This window comes from Littorina saxatilis, linkage group LG7, assembly GCF_037325665.1.
Source record: "Littorina saxatilis isolate snail1 linkage group LG7, US_GU_Lsax_2.0, whole genome shotgun sequence".
NCBI classification, from domain to species: domain Eukaryota; kingdom Metazoa; phylum Mollusca; class Gastropoda; order Littorinimorpha; family Littorinidae; genus Littorina; species Littorina saxatilis.
Window position 1 is genome coordinate 38,486,539 of NC_090251.1, and position 23,245 is coordinate 38,509,783.

The window sequence follows — 23,245 nt, forward strand, 5'->3', positions numbered from 1 at the left end:
CTTTGTCTCTACAAGTACAAGATTTAAAAAAAAAAAGACTGCTTCTTGGGGGCATTGCCCCCCACACCACCTAGCAGGCTGTTGGCCCTGCCGCTGTGGACCTTGGCCTTTCAAATTACTTCACTTCCGTCTGAGCAGAACATTGAGGTGTATTGAGATGATGGAGGAGTGAAAACAATATTGTAAGCACATTTTGCTTTAGCACTGATGCATGCCCATGATTTACCAACTCAAGGTTTGTTATTGGACGTACATGTATTTATTTACTGTTGAAACTGTCTTCTGAATAAAGGAAACCATGCTTTGCGAGTGTTACTCAAGGTTATCAATTCCACAATATCTGTGTGTGTGTGTGTGTGTGTTTTTGGTGCACTGTATAAAATGTATTAATATAGGTGAAAACCTGTGAATTTACCAAAAAAAGCAGATAAAGAGAGCGTGTGTGTGTGTGCCCATTGTTTTCTGTTTGAATGTTGTCTCAAGCCCGTCCAATAATTATGGATTCACTTGTTATGAAAGTTAGGTACATTTTCTGGATATGCCAGAGATTATACTAGTACCCCCATTATAAAACCACCAAAATATGACAACATCGGGTCTTAAAGGCAGGTTCCGCTGTTGCAAACTCTGTCTTCAGAATAGCCTTATATGGCCTTAAGTCTGAAATGGTGTCCACAGCTGAAATAGCTGTGCAACCTTGGCTCTAACCTGATTTGTACATCAAAGAAAAATAAAATCCTTGTAAAGATTAATGAGACTTGTAAAAAAAAGTATGAAGTACACACCTAGAGAAACATTGTGTGCTCAGTTGTTGTTTTTAATGAAAATGTCGCCATTATCTGAAGTCAGCAGCACTACATTTTGGCCATTTTTTGTGACATGACCTTACAGCATATTGAAACATGGTCTACTCTGTCATATTTATGGGACAGAATGTCATGAATGACTTTTCACTGAGCCAGTAAAACTCAAATGTACCTTTGACAAAGCAAAGTTTTTGAATTTTGTCAGTGAGCCTGCAGAAAATGGGGAGACAAAATTTCACAGAAAGTTCATAACTATTTCCGTAAGACTTCATTTTTGTTCACTGATCAGCTCTAAATAATAATTAAAGATTGAAACCTGATATATTTTTGTAAAAAAGTATTTTACAGTATGTTTTGCAGAGGTTTAAAACATAAAAAGGGTTGTTTGACTTGTTTTTGCATGTTCAAAAGTAGTTTGAAGTTTACGTGCAGATTTTCTTGTGAAAAAAGAGTTATGAACTTTCCAACCTTTTGCCTTATAAAAAGAGTAAATTGACTGGTTGGGGAACACCTAGCTTTGTAATGCATTTGGATCCACTAGCAGCAGTCACACTGAAAGTTTGCATCAAGTTCATTCATTGGTGTTTGAGTAATTGAGAAATAAAAAATTCTTGTGAGAAAGTTATGAACTTTCCTACTATCTCCACTGAGAGTGTTTTTTGTCCTTAAATGCTAGCCATGAAAGTTAAGGTTGTAGTGGAACAGCAATTTTGCATATAAAAGTACATTAGATTTAGATACTAAGCAATTTTTGTCACTAAAGTCAAGCAGTATGCTTTAGTTAGCCATTTTCTCTGTGTCTTGCGCACTATTTTTATGTGAGAGTTACTAACTCATGTCAAAACCCAAAATATATGTAAAATGACTATTTTCAGTTTCCAAATTACACTGTACCATGATTTTCATCACAAAAAGAATCTACTGGCTGCTGACTGTTTCTTTCTGAAGTACTTAGCCGTTTTGTCATGAAGTTCATAACTTCACATAACTCAAGCTCATTTTTCAAGGGCGTGTTTAAAATAATGCCTTGTTAATAGCAAAAGAGTACATTTGACTTTATCTGGACATTTTGTAAGAAGTTTTCTGAATATCAACCCTCAAAATTACATTTTGATAATTCCAGCATGAATCTGGGTTGACTGCACGGTGTACATAACTTCACATCAACTGACCCTCAGCCCCACGGTGTGAAGTTATGAACACATGCCATGAGTATGATTTATACACAATAATTAATTTACTACACTAAATCACTACCTCAAATGATGTGCTGCTCTTCTCCAGAGTAGGCTGTTACAGTTTGATGTCATTTTTATTTTAATTTACCAGCAGATTTTAGTACATAGCTTTTCAGTTAAATAAATGATGTGAAGTTATGAACACACAGTCAGCTGACATAAACACTAACTAAATAATGATTTCGGTAACAGTTTTCATGACTGAGTTTGGTTAAGTAAATCATTAAGTTGTTTAGAATTATTTGCAAGAGACTTTAGTTAGTTATTTTAGTATAAATGTGTGATTGATGTGAAGTTATGAACTTTCACAAGTTTCAAACAATTTGTTTTATTTTGGCAATTAAAATCTGATTTTGTAATATAAGTGCAGCTTTAGCCTATACTATAACTCTGTGTTCTCAGTTTGTCATTGTTTTGCAAATATATTATACAGTAACTGTACTAGAGACCAACATAACAAAAATTCTTGTGAAGTTATGCGCACGCTCACATTTTATGATTTTTGTTATCGTTTGTTTTCACAAATGTTTTACTTTTATTACTTAGTTGTATGTTGATTACAAAGAGTAGCTGGAGAGAAAATAAGATGACATATGCACTTTCTTACTTTGGTTTGAATTAGCCATAGTTTGTGATGTCACGGTGTGAAGTTATGAACTCCTAGGACATTCTAAAAATACTTTCAGTTTCTGCCAACTCTTTGAGTCAGACAAACATTTTGGTGTATTGAAATCCTTTTGATGGTACTTTTCAAGCACATTTTGCACAAAAACAGCAAAATTGTAGATTTAATGATAACTTATGCCAATATTTGCTGTGAACAAATTGTGACAATATTAATTTCTATAAATAATACAGATAACCAAAAAATCTTCTCCACACTTCATCTTCAAAAATTACCTTCATGTTCCAGCTCACCTTTTTCAGATTAAAAAACAAAACAAATTGTTTCCTGCCTGTATAAATTAAATTTATTATACCAATAAAAGTAAATTATGTGAAGTTATGAACTTCCCATTAATGGAGTTCACATCTGCATCATGCGTGGCCAAAACAAGTTTAACTTGCTTGAAATGCAAAGTAATTTGCTGTAGCAATTTGCTCAGATGTCTAAAACAGACCCAATACATGTAGCAACAATGATTTAACAAGTCTAAATTTTGTGACGGTGTGAAGTTATGAACTCCTGCAAACTTTTAAACCTGAATCTGTGAAGTGATCAAACATGAGTTTTCTTAAATCATAGCTGTTCCTTGCGTATTTATGCTCTAAAATACATCTCTATTTTCAAAACAAAGAAAATGTTCATTTTTAAAATTGATTTTGTATGTCACAAAAATGGACACCTATTCTGACTTTGGGCCATATATCCACACATACATCCATAGGTGGGACTGAACATTGTCATGAATCCTGAAGAATTTTAAGGGGGGGGGGGCGGGGGGGGGGGGGGGGGGGGTCTGGGGGCCCCCAGACTCTGAAGGATTTGTATAAAAAAACCATCACCACAGACATTACGAATCCGGATTTCCGGCATATACTGGAAGAAACCCACCCATGTCTTCTTCTGCGTTCGTGGGCTGAAACTCCCACGTACACTCGTGTTTTTTGCACGAGTGGAATTTTACGTGTATGACCGTTTTTACCCCGCCATTAAGGCAGCCATACGCCACTTTCGGAGGAAAACCCACCCATGTATATCCAGACATGCGGTTGCATCCATGCACAGAATGACCAGCGACTCGAAAAACATTTTGGAACAAACATTGTATTATAATATAATAAAGCACATAACTGTACAATGGATAATAATATTAATATGACAATGGAATACCAGACGTCACACATCACACACAACTGGCAGTCTTCATAACAAACCAAATGATGATAAACAAGGAGAATAAAAAAATAAAAAAATAAAAATAAAAAGCCAATCCGCGTATCCAAAGAGCACATCACACACAACTGGCAGTCTTCATAACAAACCAAATGATGATAAACAAGGAGAATAAAAAAAATAATAAAATAAAAATAAAAAGCCAATTCGCTTATCCAAAGAGCAACACCTTCGTCTTTCATTACTTGTTGCTGTTAAATCAAGGCAAAAGTTGCACTAGAAATAAACAGAAACATTAAGGGGAGAGCTGGGGATGAGGAACGAAAGACTTCTTAAAGTCCTAGCACACTGCATATATATATATATACTTATTGGCCATGTAGTAGCTGAACAAAATTGACAGGGAAAGTGAATGCACGCAAGTTTACAATTATCCCTTTTCAAGTCAACAACTTACTTTATTTTATTTGGTGTTTAACGTCGTTTTCAACCACGAAGGTTATATCGCGACGGGGAAAGGGGGGGGGGGGGGGGGGGGGAGATGAGATAGAGCCACTTGTTAATTGTTTCTTGTTCACAAAAGCACTAATCAAAAATTTGCTCCAGGGGCTTGCAACGTAGTACAATATATTACCTTACTGGGAGAATGCAAGTTTCCAGTACAAAGGACTTAACATTTCTTACATACTGCTTGACTAAAATCTTTACAAACATTGACTATATTCTATACAAGAAACACTTAACAAGGGTAAAAGGAGAAACAGAATCCGTTAGTCGCCTCTTACGACATGCTGGGGAGCATCGGGTAAATTCTTCCCCCTAACCCGTGGGGGGAAGGGGAGAGCTGGGGATGAGGAACGAAAGACTTCTTAGAGTCCTAGCACACTGCATATATATATACTTATTGGCCATGTAGTAGCTGAACAAAATTGACAGGGAAAGTGAATGCACGCAAGTTTACAATTATCCCTTTTCAAGTCAACAAAGGTAAATTGCATTGATTATGACATACAGAATGAAGAACCAATACAAATATTACAATTTGTTATAAACAGAAACAGAGAGAGGAAAGTATGAGCAATTATTTATCCAATAACAAAAAAGGAGAAAAAGCACTGAATCTTAGGTTGCGTAGACTGGACGACAAATTATTATTTTCTAAGGAAGATCCTCATTCATTGAATCTTTAAATTGTATTTGTTTATGGTACCATGTCTCGTTGACGAACTTCATTAATTAAATAGTTGATAATAACAGTAAAACAAAAGTTATGTTCCCCTTGTTAAAAGAATCACTAGAAATGCATTCTTTGTGATGTAAGAGAGAATCAGAGAAAGAGTGTGTCAGTCTGTTTAACTCAGCATTTCGCAAGTTTTTACAATAGAATCCCCCTTTTACGAGCTCTAAAATTCTGAGAAAATCATATCTTAAAAAGGAGGGAGACCTAAAATGGAGGTAAATTTGCAGAGGTTATAAAAGCTCTTCACCGAGGGGAAAGCAAGAAAACAAAACAAACTACACTACCCTCTAAACACACCGGACCTCCCTGTCCAAAAGTCTGAGCTGTCTAATAAAGATCAGTACTCACAAAGCAGCAAATAGTCCTGATAACTTTTCACTAAATGAAATCCTTAATTATAACCATTATACACCTATACCTCTGAAGCTTCAGGGAAAGATGTAAGAAATTATGAAGGCTTCATTCAGAGATTTCAAAATATCTATGTTTTCTCCACATAACGCTTCACTCAAACTAGATCTACTAATGGTTTTGTGTGTGTGTGTTATTTTTAATATTATCCATAGAAGGAACTCCACATTTTGTTGGTTCCCCAGAATAAACAAAGCATCATCATCATCATAAAAAGAAGAAATGCATTGAACAAAAAAAAACCATATAAAAAAACAAGTTAATTAAGATAAGTGCTTGATTCAATGTTTTAAGCTTTTAATGGCAAAATAAACCTGCACACATTTGGTACTTAGCATCAAGCAATTCTTCCTCACTGTAAGTCAGTACCTTTATAACCCAGGGAGAAAAGAAAATTAAAAAAGAAACGGACCAAAAGCTGTGAAAATACTCTGTGGTGAATGACTGATTATTGCACATATTTAATTAGCCTTAGTCAGTCCTGTCGTACGCATGAAAACGCCATTAACCGCTGTTAAAAGCGTGATAACTCCCTGAAGGGATTTCCCATGTTGATTTCAAGAGTCCTAGCATGCTAGGATATCTAACATACAAGATCGCAACATTTACCATGGAAACTGTTTAATCTACCATTCAAAAGAATCGAGATTCCTTTCTCAGGAACATTGTGGTTTTTCAACTCTCTTAAAACAATTACATTGATCATTTGCCCCATACCTCATTTGGGCTGTTCAACATGCAAAGTGTTTCAATTTTCCAACAGCACGCGCCAACACGAAGAATAGAAGGCTTCTGTTGATTGTGTCTCTTTACCTATGCTTGTGATCCTGTCCTGTCACAATTGGATTTTACCTGGTTGACGTGCACACACAATATCTCACTGTCGGCAGTGCATAAAGCTCACTGAGTAACACTACTTTGTTCATAAATAAACTTAACTTTCTACTGAAAGTAACTCCATCCCAACGCTGTCTTCAGACAGAAAGATCTCCGTAGTCTGTACCTTCCACCATTTGTTTTCGTGGTATAAAATGCTAAGTAGTCAAAACTACAGTTATTTTCGTGGTATAAAATGCCACAACTATTTCTCTAAGTAGTCAAAACTACAGTTACCATCAGTGAAACAGTTCTACTTAAATGGTAACTGTATGGTAAAACTTACACAAGCTGAAGTATCATAAATGACTATTAATTTTTATACACAGAGTAACAATCATAAGCACAGTCGCATACACATGTGATATTGGGATAATTCATGTAACCGTGATTAGGTTAAGATAAAAAGAAATTCAATATCATGAATATATATGCAACAAAGCAGAAGATTCACACCCAGGAAAAACAGCTCATCGAGATTATCAAAGGGACTCAGAACTTGAACCGACAGAGAAATTCAGTTATTCCCTTGCATGCTAAACTAATATTAAAAAAAAGCACATCACACGGCCAAATTTGAAGATACATCCACCCAATAACACTGGTAGCAACGTTTCCAGATTACACACATTAACACTGAATTTTCAAGTTGGCTGGCATATTAGAATGGACATTGAATTTCAATACAGTGGAACCCCTCTGTTACCACCTCCAAAAATCTCAGAAAATCTGGCAATAAAGAAAGGAGGGAGTCTTAAAATGGAGCTAAATTTGCAGAGGTTTTGAACAAAAAATCTAACGAAGCAAGGTCTTAAAAGGGTTGTGGAGGGGGGGGGGGGGGGGGGGCGCAGAGATCTTGGGGGATTGGGAGGTCTTAAAAGGGGGGTTCTACTGTCTCCTGTTACACATATACACACACGGCAACATATGCTACACTCAGAAACTTGACAACTACACAAATGCTGCCAGTTCAATTTTCACACACTTCCTCGATCTCTCTGAAACCGTACTTACTGACTTTTCTGCTTCAGGGTTAGGGGCTAAAGGTAGGGTCGAAATGACAGTCTGAGAAGATGCGTGTGTGCGAAGGTTAAGGGTCAGGTATGATTCTATGAAGCAGCATCTTTGCAGTTCCATCATCACATCAGGTCAATTGATACGAAAGCACTAATCACACATACTGACATAGTGATTTAAGGTAAGTGGAAATTGAAACTGTTGGGTGTAATTTCCAAAAGGTTTCTTCTGAGAGACAATTGCTTGGTCTAGGTAATGGCATGACTACAAAAACTTAGTCACTGCAGTCGTCTTATTTTTGAGCACTTTGGTTCATTTTCAAACTTTTCTAAAAAAGGAGACCCCCTTCATCTGTTAAAGCTACATGCCCCTGGAAGCAAATTATACATGTTCCTCAAATTAACAGCTTTCCATAAAAAGTTTGTATCCATGTTGCTACATGCTAGCTTCCACTTTCTGCAAGCACAAAAGCTTACATTCCTTTTGCAATGAATTGTAGTACATGTATTACCAGTAAACTAGAAGAGACCTCAGCTTAACCACTTCACTGCCACAGTATAACAGCATTATCCGAACGGTCTATGGGAAAGAAATGTGTTTAGAACCCCTACAAGTACTTGGACAGTGGTTACCTCCCATTTAGTTTTCAGAAATGTCCTGAAATGTTGTTGACACAAATCCCACGTATGAGATACGGTTATGGGCGTAGGACAAACCGAAAATGACCACGTATTACATACGGGGTGGGCAGTGAAGGGGTTAATTTTGATGCTGTGCATGACAGTGAAGCAAATTTTAAAGCAGACAATTTGTTTGACATATCTGGGATTTTAACTTGACTAGAAAGGAGAATGTAGCCCAAGTGTCAGCATTTCTGAATCATTTCACAAACATTTCAAGGTCATCTATGCGGTATTTGAACAGCTCTCTCGGCCTGATAAACAAAGGTTGTTGTTTAATGCTTGTTATTCTTTCAGGTGACAGGAGACAGGTTCCGTATAACTCTCACTTAATCTATTACACATGTCGTTTAGAATGCTAACCTCCCTTTGTATATCAGACCTTTAGGCAAACAAACAAAAATAGTCTGTTTACGGTATCCCGACCGACCCTATTTTTTTGTGCAACCCTAGACTTTTTTTGGGGCATTTTTGAGAAAAAAAAGTCTGTTTTTTGGCAAAATAACTTAGAAATATGGTTTTTTGGAGAAAAAAAATTAAAAGAAATCCCAACCTACCGACCCTATTTTTTTGGCCTATGTTACCGTACATAACAAGTATTTTTTTTGGTTGGCCTTAAATAGCCCTCCGCCTCATTTGTTTAAGAAGCTCTCTCAGCCAACAAAACCTCTAGAATGGTGTGCACAGGAAAACTGTGCAAAAGGACAGAGCATCTGGGGAATCTAGAAAACACGGCCCCCACCCCAACTATCTTTCTCTCCCCCTCTCGATGCATCTGCGCACAGTCACACAATGCCTTTGTAACTTACCTACACTCCTGTCTTATATTACTTATCATCAGAATCCTTGAAATTCCACATGTGAAACACACACACACACACCTGCATATCCACACACATATGGCATACTACACATACATCAAGTAAAACAAGCAAACAGTGGTACATGTAGATGTACTAGTACAGTCATACACTGAAATATTAGTCTATATAAATACATTATACACACATGAAATTCATAGCATTTAGGACACACACTCAGCACACACCAACAACAAAGTACATGTACACGTATATGAACATAGAATTAGAACATAAACATATTCCACACACACACAAATCGCATCCAAAGCACCAGCTTCTGAAATACAAAAAGAGTTGACTACTGTGTGCGTGTAGTCCTTTTTCTCTCAAGGGAATCCTATCTTGTTTCACAGCAATGCCGTGTTTCACTTTGTTTTCTTTCAGCTAACTCTTGGTAATTTTCTCAAGAAAATCATCATTAAACCCTGGTCCATTTGCATTACCCCAGGAAACTGCGCTTTCTTCTTCTTCATAGTTTGACAAGATGTATAACACGGTATAATGTAGAGTGTGTGTGTGCGTGTGTGTGCGTGTGCATGTGAGTGTGTGTGTGTCAGTGCGTGCGTGTGGGTGTAAGTGCGTGTGTGTATGCAGTTCGGCTAGCACTCTGTTTGGTTGTTGTGTTTGAATGTATTATGTATTGAATGAACTCAAACCAAGATATATAATCCTGTGTACTACACGTGGTTGTAAATGTAATAAAATCTTATGCAGGGGCTCACATCCACGTCAGACATCGGACATACACGGATATTTTTCCCAAATGTCCAATACATTTTTCATACAAGAGGAAATACGTCCTATTGTTTTTGTCACAAAGTGGTCATTGTCCGATTATGCTTTCATTTGATCCGGACATTGTCAGTACTTTCCAATTTACAGTAGTTTGATTTGCTATTTTATCAATGTTTTGCGATGCGATGTGTCTCTCCACGCAGACGAAACTTGGGAAGACTTTATGTGCTTCTTATAGAGAATAGCTTCCAAGGGTGGCAACTCTGAATGCTCCAAGCCGGTTAACGGTTGCCTCTCTTCGCGGTTTTTTTTCTCCAAAAAAGCAAGCTGCCGCCATTTAAATTTACGTTTTGTTGCGAGAAAAAAATGTCCTATTGATTTATTTTAGTTCAGGACAAATGTCCTATCACTTTTGCATTGTCCAGGACATTTGTCCTATGCCACCTCTCATAGATGTGAGCCCCTGCTTATGTCTTTGTCCCAAACCTTCTGCTGCTCCATTTTCAGCATCCAAGCTAATTTAATTGTGTCTTGGCTCCAATGCAGTTAGGGTGATGGCAACTTGTGCTGCTCGATTATATGCATCTATGGTGCATGGTCAGATGTCTGAACTTTGTGAGTGTTGATCCGACTCGGAGGACAATTTTTTATGGATCAGGTGGAACGGGATTGAAGCTAGGTCCTAATGCCCTGGCTTTGTCTATTTCATAGGACGATTCTTTCTTTCTTCATTTGGTGTTTAATGTCGTTTTCAACCACGAAGGTTATATCGCGACGACATAGGACGATTGATGGTCAGAAGACCTCCTACATGTTGAACCTATTCAAAAATTGAAAAGGCAGGGGTCAGAGCGATGAGTCAGATTAAAAAAGTATGCCTCAGGGACCAAAAACTGAGGCCTGAGAAGAACACTGCTTTCTGTTCGGTCTTTTTCTGACCTGCCCAGGTGCTTGAAATGCAAACATTTCGTTCAAACAGTTCAGCATAGCAGATTTTTCTCCAATCACATCAAACTTAGGACACAGAAAATATAAAATGAGCAGTCACATGAACTTCAAAAATCTGAGCTCAGTTATTGTAGAACGATGCGAGGCCAAGGAAAAACTTGTCCATCCACATTTTTCATCTGGGGTTCAAACGTTAAAACATGGGATGCAAGCAAACATGCATGTATAGATTTTTATTCAGTCTTTGCAGCGTAGCGGTTCTGTTTTCTGACAAGCATTGACAGGCAGCCTTGACAATTGTTGAAAAAATTCACATATTACTGAGTTCCCTTTCTAACCACACACAATATACATTAATAGAAACTGGCCACCAGAGCAACTCATTCGTCACTCAATTTTCAATCTGATTGAGTCTGCGAGTCACTTCTGTGGCGTGAATTTAGCTGGCATATATTATTACGCTTACAGTATGCCAATGTTCGTTAAACTAAAGCAGCTGGGATATGTCATACAGCTGACATTAGCAAGATCTAGATGTGGAACTTTTCAGCATGTGTGCGGGAACGTGTACAGGTAACGTCATCAAATCTAGTTTTTACATCGCGCGTTTGCCAAGATCTGCAGTCTTGGTGGGAGCAAAACAACGTATGATTTGGAACATTAGAGTAAAAAAGTGAGTCACGGGTGACGCAATATCTACACGTACGCGTACAGGTCTTTGCTACACGTCCGATCATCTAGAACACCGTATTGTACTGAATGTGTGGGGTATGGAGCTCTGAAACTGCAACCGTTTCATTGACCTGTATACATTGCTTAACTTACAGACTTTAATCACAAGGGTAGCAGCTACTCTTCCATAGACATTGTACCATACAATTAATTATGTTTGCTCACAATTTTCAGCACACATCTTCTTCAGCTTCAAGTCTTCTTCTCAACTCACCCATTTCAGGGGTGGTATTTTTTCCATGTGACCATTTGTAATTCATCCACCACTCAGGCTGCCACATTCAGTCTTTGGGGGAATACCAAGTCTGCAGAGGCTCTTGTCACTTTTCTCTGTGGTCGGGGACTAGAGACTGGCATACATCATAAGAAGCTGAAAGTGATGATCAGCAAAGAGTCGAGGTATGTACAAACTGTTTTCATCTTTTTTGCAACAAGCCTGCTTGATGCTGGCACACACAAAGTACGGTGCTACCTCCTATGAAAGGACGCCCCTGGGATCGGCAAAATGTGTCCCCACACTGCAGGAGTCCTTTCAGGACAGGTACATTTTTAGTCAAGTTATTAAACAGAAAGTGCCTTTTATTGGTAGGTGTCCTCTTATCAGAGGGCATGTACCCCTGTAGTACCATCTCCATGTCCTTTATTGGTAGGTGTCTTCTTATCAGAGGGCATGCACCCCTGTAGTACCATCTCCTTGTCCTTTATTGGTAGGTGTCTTCTTATCAGAGGGCATGCACCCCTGTAGTACCATCTCCATGTCCTTTATTGGTAGGTGTCTTCTTATCAGAGGGCATGTACCCCTGTACTACCATCTCCTTGCTTTAGGTTCACAAAGCACCACTTCTGGTCCTTCAATTAACAGTCCACAGCTTGATGTTCACTGTTTACATCACTGTCACGTACACCGACAGAGGTTGATTTTCATTGTTTACATCACTGTTGCGTACAACAACAGAGGTGAGCAAAAACCCTCCTTGTGTCCACTTTCTGCCGTCTACCCAGCACAGTCGAGACAGACACCTTCACACGGCTGGTAAAGGTTGTGAAATAAATTCGGTCTGAGAAGACTGTACACTTGCGATAAGTTTTTTTCACAGCATATTAATCAACTCAAGATGCTGGCTGTTTCAGTACTGGTATTAGTACATGGATCTTATCCTTTGAAGAATACATGATTAACACACATGTACAGTAAAACTCGGTAACACTTGTCTTTGAAGAACGCACCTTCAACACACATGTGGAGCAACACTCGCTACTTGTCTTTGAAGAACGTACATCCAACACACATGTGGAGCAACACTCGCTACTTGTCTTTGAAGAACGTACATCCAACACACATGTGGAGCAACACTCGCTACTTGTCTTTGAAGAACGTACATCCAACACACATGTGGAGCAACACTCGCTACTTGTCTTTGAAGAACGTACATCCAACACACATGAAGAGTGACACTATCTATTTCCCGCAGAATGCAGGGATGAAAAGCAGACACAGCCATGAAGACGGTCTTCACAGTATCTTAGTGTCCGACTCGCAACTGCCTCAGCAGAGTGGAAAAGTACGCAAAGTGCACACGAAGAAACCCACAGTCATTCCTGCGTCTGTGTGCCTGTGGTATCCAGTCCTTGCAGAAAATGGGCCAGACACATGTAGACATTATGAGAATAATGGCCAACCCAGCACAGCAGCAGTTACTGGCAGTACGGGCCTTGAAGCTTGAGGTACTGCAAGAATAAAACAGAAAAAAATTAGTGTTACAAATGAAAACTGCAGTCGCAAGACAAATAATCAAGAAACCGTCCACAATTCGATCAAATTACAATTTGACTCTCAACACACACACACACACACACACACACACACACACACACACACACACACACACACACACTCATTAATGCATCTTTGTGCCTTTGGTATCTTGTCCTTGCAGAAGATTGGACACACACACACACACTCAATAATGTATTGATGTGCCTTCAGTGTCTTGTCCTTACAGAAGATTGGGGACACACACACACTCAAACAAACACACACATACACCAAGTACACCCCCCACCCCCAATTCGCCTCCCCTTCTCCACCCTAGCCCCCCCAACACACCTGTATGACAAGGGAAGGGCCGCGAGCCACGATCTCTGCAGGGATCTGTGAGAGGGGGCAGTTCTCGATGCTCATGATTTGCAGGTTGGAGCAGTAGGCCAGCTCATAGGGCAGGCTGTGGAGCTCAGGGTTGTCGTTGATGTACAGGGACTCCAGGCTCTCCAGCGATCCTGCATCAACATGGAATCAAACAGAACATAGGATATCAACGCGCATCTTTAATGTAAGTAATAAATCATGCCATCTCCGTCATGTTGCTCCCAAACTTCATTGTCATGTCATTAATTTCATCATTAATCATTGTCTCAGTCTCGCGTGTGTCTTCCGAACGAGCTTCTGGACAATTTGTTAATGTAACAGAGTGCCGATACACAACAATCACCTTTGGAGGCAAAGTCCAATCAAACAGGATTGAGTATTTTAGAGCTTATTTCTACGCCCTATAAAAACTGTTATGGTTACGCAAAGGAAACCAAGAACATACAGAGAGACAGAAGCCGCCAGACCCCATCACAAACAGAACTCTACAATCCACAGGTGTTTATTTTCTGTATTATAAAGGTTCGTCTGTCCACTTAAAAGATGGCTGGGTCAAAGATCAGTGTTTGTATTGTATCGTTTTGTCACAATTAAACTTTTCTATAACATACCTTGCTTGCTTTTTGATTCTGATTTTGGGAATGTTGGCCGTCTATTTGTTTGTGGAACATAGTATAAGCATAGGGATAAGATTACCGTCAATGAAATTCGGGCTGCTTTCTCACTGTGGGGAAAGCAAGCTGCCACACAGTACAATGCTACACCATCACAAAAGCAATCATCATTAGGCCACAGGGGTTGCACTGACTTTGAGTGATTTGTGACACAATTGTCACAACACAAGACCTATTTAGCGCAGCAATACTGCTAAAATGTGCAAGGCACCTGAAAAGGAAAAAGTTTTTGAAAAAAATGTCAACGAGTTAGACCCCTGGGTCAAGAATTTTTTTTTTTACTGTTGCTGGTTTCATGACAAAAGTTGTTGGGTAAGTAGATCAGCTTTAAAACAAGAAGTAGAAAAAGTCTTTCCAAATACAAATAACTGTTGCTATAGTCTGTCAACAACAGCTCTCCACATCTAACGAATGTGCTGTCTATCGACATACCAGAAACGTAGAGCTACTATAAATAGCTCACACTAAAGGCAGGACTGTGTCAAGGGAGATAATCGGGACAGGGATTGAAACAGAAGAACAAGACAATGGCCGTGAAATCTCCACACTGCTACACTATGATCGACTTCTCAATCACTTTCTTAGCAGTATACTTTACTCTTTCAAAATTTCTGAAGAACAAGCAGAAATTTTGGAAGCCAACCTTGTCCTTTTTAGAACACCAGTCAATGACAATTAAATTCAAATCAATTGGAAAATTTCCTAAATAAATTATCATTTAATTAATATACTTACCCCGAATCACATTAGCATTGAGTCACCTGAGATGCTTATCACTGAAAAACGCTTACCCGGCTAAAGAATTTAAAGGGAAGCAACCCCATCACCAAAACGAAAGTGAAAGTAGCTTTGGTAATGGGCCAGTACACCGGGAGTTACCTCCCATACGGGTGTATGCCACGTCACTTCCTCTAGGAACACGTGCCTATTATCATACGGCTTTAAAAAATCTTAAAACCATAAGCGGGGCAGGTGGGAGGGAATACAGTATGTGATTCGGGTAAGTATATTAATTAAATGATAATTTATTTAGGAAATTTTCCATTTAATATCATATTCTTACTCCGAATCACATTAGCAGATAACATCAACAAGGCGGTGGGCTAGAAATGAATCAAAACTCACCATCAAGTTCTGGACAGGAACTGGCCTGCTGCTATGAGCGCTGGAAGGCCTCTGGAGCCATCCTGTCGAAGAGCTGTGACGTCCCGAAGATAAAAGTTTATGAAAACATCTTCGGAACGCCAATACGCAGTTGTCAGCACCTCCTCTAGACGTCTGGAGCGCAGAACTGCCAGAGAGGATGCCCACGCCCTCGTCTCATGGGCTCGGGCCGAGTCAAGTGGCAAGGAGGGCATAACCCCCCCCCTCTTTGTGCGCCTCCACTCATAAGCCTGCTTGATGAGCGAGGACACCCACCGGGCCAACGTTACCTTCGACAAATCTTTCTCGCGCCTAGTAAGGAGAGAGATAAACAACAACTTCTGAGAACTAGACCGAATCGGCTGAGTCCGGGCTAAGTACAGACGAAGTGCCCTCACAGGGCAATTGACCGAATCGGGGTCACCCGGGGCCAACGCGCTGGTCAGAGCCTTAACTCTAACCAGCGGAGAGGCCTGCCCCGGAGACTGAATCTTGGCCAGGAAATCAGGCCGGAAACGCAAAGATGCGGAACCGTCCGGCTCAAAGGAGATATCTCCAGGCTGACCCGACAGGGCGTGGACCTCGCTACCCCGTCGGGCCGTAGCCAACAAAAGGAGAAACAGCGCTTTGCGAGTGACATTGAACAGACTGGCCTCGCTTAAAGGCTCAAAATCCGCAGAACGAAGGAATTCCAGGATTAAAAACAAGTCCCACTTGGGAGCGGGCAAACGAGCTTTAGCTTCCTTAAGAGCAGCCCCTTTAATGACTGCAGCTATAACGCCCCCGACTCGAACAGAACGACCAATCTGCTGAAGAGTCGCCGAGATAGCGGAGCGCCGGACCCTCAACGAGGAGACTGAGGCGCCCTGTGAAGACATGAAAGAGAGGTGGTTAGCGACCTGAATAGAGCGCGGAGCCACCGAACTCACCCCTCTAGCTGAACACCAGGCAGTCCATGCCTTCCAGTGGGAAGCATAAACTGAAGAGGTGGACGCTCTATGCGAGCGAGCCACCAAGTCCAGAGTCAAAGACGACGCCCCAGAGCGCTTCAGCGAGTCCCGAACAACTTCCACACGTGAAGCTTCAGAAGACTGGGCTCCTCGTGTGGAATGCCTGTTCGGGGCTGCACTAGTTCCCCTCGCACGAGTGCGAGAGGAATGGGGGGCCCTTGGGCAAGCCGAAGAAGATCTGGAAACCAGACCTGCGACGGCCACAGAGGAGCGACCAGAAGAAGAAGGGCCGGCTCCTCCATCTCCGCTTTCCGGATTACTCGGCTGAGTAACGGAAAGGGAGGAGTCTGAAGATCTGTATGTGCCCCCCAACCCTCCCTGGACGCATCTGTAAAGAGGTCCAGGTCGGGGAGGGGCACGACGATCGGAACACCTCTGCAGACCCACTCCGTGTGCAACCACGGAAGGGTCGCAGACTGGAACCATCCCTGCAAAGGGATGAGGGCGTCCCAGTCCACCAGAGGAGAGTCCACAAACGGCTTCAGCGCGAACTGAAGCGGACATTTGTGGACCCGGCCCAGTGAAACCAGAAGAGCCATAGACTCCATCTGCCCCAAGATGGAGGCGAGCGAGCGGATGGAAGCCATCAGGAGAGGTAAAGTGGAGCGAATCTGAGCTTGGAGCTTGTCCACCCTTCTCTGAGAAGGCTGGACAGTCCAAGCGACCGTGTCGAAAGACATCCCCAGATAAGTGAATGTCTGTGACGGGGTCAGCTCCGACTTTACCCGGTTGATCGAGAACCCCAACCAGTTGGATTCTCGAAGAACCGTCAGGGTATCCTGCGAACAGCCGCTCTGGGACTGGTTCATGATGAGCCAGTCGTCCAGATAAGCCCGCAGACGGATACCCTGGGACCTCACCAGTGCACAGACCTGTCTCACCACCATGGTAAAAATCCACAGTGCGAGAGACAGCCCGAAAGGGAGTGCGCGAAACTGGTAGATCTGATCTCCCCACCGGAAATGAAGCCATTTCTGGTCGGTCGGATGCATAAGAATGTGAAAGTATGCGTCCGTGAGATCGATCGAGGTCACCCAGTCTCCTGGGCGGAGAGAGTCTCGGACAGAGGCTGGCGTCTCCATCTTGAATTTTATCTCCCTCAAGAAAGTATTGAGGAGAGATAAATCCAACACGGGACGCCATCCTCCTGATGCTTTGGGAACAGCGACCAGACGCCCGTAAAATCCCAGGGAGCTGTGGACCCGAACTCTCTCCACCGCGCCCTTCTGCTCCAGGGAGGCAATTTCCGACTGCAAGACGGAACGTGCTTCCTGCGAGAAGGGGGGCTTGAACCGCGGAGGCACTCGGGTAAGAGGCGCCTTTTCCTCCCGCCAGAGTAGACGGAAGCCCGAACTCACCACTCCCACAATCCATTGGCTGTCTACTACCGACATCCAACGAGAAAGTGCCCGGGAGGGGCCTCCCGCCATCACCAAGGTGGAGGGCGGGAGGGAGGTGAGATCGGGAGCGCTTCATTGGGGGTGTGGCTTACTTCCAGAGCCGCCACGCCCCCTCCCCGATGCCGTCCTCTTCTTCCCACCACGAGCGGCCGGCGAAGCCTGCCGCTTCTGAGCTGGCTTGGGGTTAGACGATGTCTGAGCCTGCTTCTGTTTAGAAGGCTGAGACTGTTTCACCCCCTTCAGAGTGTAGTCAAGGAACTGACTGTCCTTGTTTGACTGAATCTCCTTCTGTCTGGCATCCAGTGCCAGCGGACAGAAGAGAGACTCCTCTGAGACCGGGGAGACTCTCAAGGTCTCCCTAGTAGCCAGCTCCGTGAATTGGGACTGCGAGAGGAAGAGATCCCTCCTGCAGAGTACCGCTTGGGTGTACTGCAGGGAGGAAAGACGCAATTGTTCCTCATTGACCTTGGCCAATGCGGTCAAAAGCGCAGACATCGTCCGCATTCTGTTCTTCACTGAGAGTGAAAGGAACTAGCGAATCGGTCAATGCCCGAGACAGAGCCCGAACGAGAGTCTCCGCAATGGAGGACAGTTCGATCTGCCGACGTCCAACCTCCTCAGCAGAGAGGAGGGAAGCCTCGGAAACCGGCAAAACCGAATCACGCTTGATCGGTTTAGTCAGAAGAGGCAGCAATTCCCGGGAAACCGGAAGGGTAGCCCTAGGGAGTGCAAAAGACGCCAGCCAATTCTGGCTCTGATTGGGCATGCCAAGCTTCCTATTGGCCGTAGGCACGAAGGAAGAGGCTTGGGCAGCTGAAGCCACCCACTGCTGAGCTGATTCCGGAACTGGACCAAAAGGAAGCAGTAACGGAACAGGCACTGGCCGAATACCACTCCCCGCATGTGCTGGACGAACCAGTGAATGCGAAAGTTGGTAAGCCACTGACGGAGACTCGGCGAACCGGAAGGAAGAAACATCCTCCTGTGCCGGCCGGAAGTCCGCCATGGCAGAAGGAACGAATGATGCGGAAGAGTCCGCAGCCACCACCCCTTCAGGAAAATAACGAGACGTTACTTCCGCCGCGACGTCAAGAACAGACTTGAGCTTCGACGGAAACACGCCCCGCGACTCCTCGCTGACCACTGATGGAGCATCAGAATAGTCACACGTGGAACCATGACCGAAGTCACCAGTTCCGGAAGCAGAAGCATGCCCTGGCAAACCGGAAACCGGAAAAGCCTGAGCACTAACGTCATCCTGCCGCCCAAAACCCTGTGAAGGTAAAGGGTAAGCAGGACGACCATCCGCAAAAACCGGAGCTGGATGAGCTGACGTCACTCCCCCGACTGAGTGGAGTGATGCCTGCTCAAGCCTAGGCGCTTGAAAGCCGGAAGGCGCACGCTGTAATCCACTATCTGGTATCCGGAAGGAACCACCAGAAGAGGAAGAAGCGTTTCCGGCCGAAACCGGAAGTGTAGTCAACGGAACCGCAAAATGCGGAAGTGAAGACTGCACTGGTTGACTTCGCGATCCGGAAGGACCGGAAGTCAGTGAATACTCCATCCTGCCGCGACCGCCGTAGCGTGCCGGAGCGGACGGATCATCACTTCCGGCAAGTGCCGGAAATGCGGCAGTCGAAACCGACTGCCGCCGCTGTTCGAACAAGTCCGGGGCCTCGTAGGTTATCGCCGGAAATGAAAGATCAGCAAGGTATCGGTCGTGACCCGATGCGAAAGAGCTGTCCCCCGAAGGAGAACGTCCAGGCGCCTCACGAGGGCTATCGGACCAGCTCTGCTTACCAACCGACGCTGAAGAGGGAGGACGCTGCTCCAAGCCGGAAGTGGAGGACAAAGACACGGAAGCCAATGCCCGGACGTCACTGCCAGATGCCGGAAACGCCGAACTGCTGGCGACGGAACGCTGAAATTCTGCCTGCACCAAGCTGCGGATTTCTGGAACCAGTGACTTTAACAGAGAGGAAACCAACGCACCTTGTCCAGGTGCTAACAAAGAAGACGAAGTCTCCGATGTAGAGACAGGTGCAGAAGTAACAGTAGCGCTAGGCGCCGCAAAAGAAGCAGAAGTAGTAACAGCGCTAGGCGCCGAAATTGGTACAGCCAACAAAGTGTTACGCTCTTGGTCTGTAACAAGTAACGTTGCTTTGGAAGAGGAAGACTTAGCCTTAATTTTCCCCTTGGGGTCCGACTTGCCACGGCGCTTGTCTGAATCAGACATGTTGACAACAACACGTGGCAACGCGAAAAAATTTACTGAAACATAAGTCTAAACGACTGGAAAATTCAGTAAACACACGCACTAATGCGTTAACAAAATACTATAGCTAAACTTGCCCCACAAGCAGAGGCACGGAGAGCTACAAACAAAGTCACACGAGCTAGAAAACTAACTCACACAACAAAATGGCGACACGCAAGACACTGACACAAACGTCAACAACACGTGGCAAAGTAAAAAGATTTACTGAAACGTAAGTCAAAACGACTGAAAACACAGTAAACACACACGCTTACGCGTCAACAAAAAACTAAAGCTACACTTGCCCAAACAGAAAGAGGGCACGCAGAGCTACTAGCAAAGTCACACGAGTTAGCTAACTAACTCACACAACAAAATGGCGAAACACGCAAGTCACTGACACACAAGTCCGTAAAAAACGGACAACGTACAGTAACGAAACAGCGCAAACAACCAACAACAAACGGGAACGAGCTCACCAAACTGTAGGCAAGGCGAGCAGACAAGCTGGGTAACGTGGCCGGCGGGTGTCACTCAAACACACAAGGTCAGCCACAGAGCGTCAAAAAGTGAACCGTCCTCTCCGAGGTGAAAAAGACGTATGGTAATAGGCACGTGTTCCTAGAGGAAGTGACGTGGCATACACCCGTATGGGAGGTAACTCCCGGTGTACTGGCCCATTACCAAAGCTACTTTCACTTTCGTTTTGGTGATGGGGTTGCTTCCCTTTAAATTCTTTAGCCGGGTAAGCGTTTTTCAGTGATAAGCATCTCAGGTGACTCAATGCTAATGTGATTCGGAGTAAGAATATGATATTAAATAACACTTTACCACTTGAATCGCCCGAAACCGCCCGGAGGAAGTGCCTTATGCGTTCCCTGAATTGCCCGATACACACCTTGCGCGCACTTTCACTTTCGCGATCAAACGGATGTAGAACTAAAGAACGGTGACGTACTTCCGGTTTACTTTGGTGGTTAGACCAACAACGTGCGATCAGAGTTTGTATAAACTATATTCTTCTATGTACTTTGATGCGATCAACCGATCTTGAACTGTGATTTTTCCAAATCGTCCAGGAATCAGATAAGGATAGCTTGACTTTGGGTCAAGTGGTAAAACAGCCCAGCAACTTACCTATTTCAGGTGGAATGGATGTCAAATTGTTTTCTCCAGCCCCAAGGTACTGCAAGTTCTTCAGCAAGCTGGAAAAGACAAAATAATGCAAGAGATTTCTTTTAAAGAAAAAAACGCACACAAACAAATAATGTGGATGCTCTCTCCATCTGTCTCTTTCTTGTTATAAGTTATGAACTGACGGGCGCAATGGCCCAGTGGATAAGACGCAGGCTTCTTCTGCGGAAAGTCTCGTGTTCAAATCCCGGCAGCGTCTGGTAGGCAAAGGGTGGAGATTTTTTCGATCTCCCAGGTAACTTATGTGCAGACCTGCTAGTGCCTTATCCCCTTTTGTGTGTACAAACAAGCACAAAACCAAGCACACATGGATAAGATCCTGTAATCTTTGTCAGAGGTCAATAGGTTATAGAAATGCGATGGTGGTGGTGTGTGTGTGTGTGTGTATGTGTGTGTGTGTGTGTGTGTGTGTGTGTGTGTGTGTGTGTGTGTGTGTGTGTGTGTGTGTGTGTGTGTGTGTGTGTGTGAGGTGACAGAGGTGTGAGCATGACGGGGAGGAAGAGAGAGCAGAAAGCAAGGCTAACCCAATGGTGCGCGGCAGGCTTGTCAGCTGGTTTGACTGCACCACCAGTCGCTGAAGCTCCCTCAGTGCTCCTACAAAACAGCAAAACCATCACAGACAAAACACATTCTCACTCTTCATATTGCTCCATCAACATTTCACAAGCAATCAACAACAACAAGAAAACTACTTCTTACACTCAAGTGAACAACACTGTCAAGAAATGTCCAATCATATTAGAGTGGAACCTGCCTTGGCTACCACCTTTCCATAACAACCATCTTAAAGGATCAGGGCTGAGGTGCACGAGATAGTTACCAACCGGGTGGGAGCCAGTCGCGGTGTTGGATTGGTTCAAATTGAGATTTGTTGTGATTTCAACCAATCAGACCCCACGGTTTGTTGTGTACGTTTGAGTGGCACCCAGTTTCGGTTCATGCTCCTCAGCCCAGTTTTCTGTATATAATTCACTATTCCCTAGCAACCATCTCTCTCATGAATACTTTTAGTTAGTCCCTTGGATTGTCGCTATAGACAGGATCTACCGTATCTTTAAATACTGGAGAGAAAAAAAATCAACTTGTCTCACATACTGGTTTTAATTGAATTTGCCCTTGTCTGTATCATTACAGAGTTGTTGCTATGTCAATAACCTTCGTTTGGCTGCTTACTGAAAACATATTGCTGATTTCTCTTGGCTATTTTCTTTCTGTCTTTCAGGCAATACCCCTTTACCACATGCCCAAAGTGATATCTGCACGTATCTGCCTAACACGACATTCACAGATTATAATTACCGATTTCTTGCGGCAAGCTTTCTAGTCTGTTTTCTTCCAGGTCCAAGACTCTAAGTCGACTGAGCTCTCCGATTGTAGATGGGAGTTTCTGCAAAAGTAGATAAAATCTGTTACAAATATTGTATAAAATATCAATTTGCATAATAATAATAATAATTGTCAGTAAGTACTGGTGTCACATGACTGATGTGAAACAGTTGATTGGCTAATGGCAATGCGCTTAAAACTGTTAGCGCACTCTTGGAGTGCGCTAACTTTTCCAGAGAGCATATTCTTCCACCCTTTTCCAAAGCGAGGCTGTGCCCCTTCTTTTGATTTGAGAAGATTCTTCTCATCCTCTGTGTTAGTGACATGTAGCTTATCTTCTCCACATTACCAAATGATGCTTGACCCTAAATGTCCCGCGGCTAAAAGCAGAAGTGTTTTTTCTGACAGATTTCATGCGCCTGGGCCACAGTGAGTCTGGGCCTCTTCTTTCGACTTGCGAAGATTCTTCTCAGCCGCTGTGTTAGTGGCATGTAGCTTATCGTCTCTACAATACCAAACAATGATTGCTTGACCCTAAAATTTCCCGCGGCTAAAAGCAGGGTTTTTTTCTGACAGATTGCGAGCTGGACAAAGCAGCATTTGGAAGTCGACTGATTCAATAGACTGTCCTACTCGTATATGTAGCAGACGACATCATCAGTTCAGGACTGAAATGAACGGTTTTCGCGTATTTCAAGACAACTACGATGTA

General features: G+C 43.1%; 1 protein-coding gene across 1 annotated transcript in view; it reads right to left on the minus strand.

Annotated features, from left to right (window-relative positions):
• Nucleotides 1-3,792: 3,792 nt before the first annotated feature.
• The window catches only part of LOC138971416 (leucine-rich repeat protein SHOC-2-like), a 44,456-nt gene continuing 25,003 nt past the window's right edge, over nucleotides 3,793-23,245 (minus strand). Inside the window, exons 14-18 of the mRNA XM_070344143.1 lie at nucleotides 22,507-22,594; nucleotides 21,732-21,801; nucleotides 21,151-21,218; nucleotides 13,491-13,660; nucleotides 3,793-13,111 (exon numbers count right to left, since the gene is read on the minus strand). Of these exons, the coding sequence (XP_070200244.1) occupies nucleotides 13,079-13,111; nucleotides 13,491-13,660; nucleotides 21,151-21,218; nucleotides 21,732-21,801; nucleotides 22,507-22,594 (429 nt within the window). The 3' untranslated portion in view covers nucleotides 3,793-13,078. The remainder of the gene's footprint in view (nucleotides 13,112-13,490; nucleotides 13,661-21,150; nucleotides 21,219-21,731; nucleotides 21,802-22,506; nucleotides 22,595-23,245) is intronic.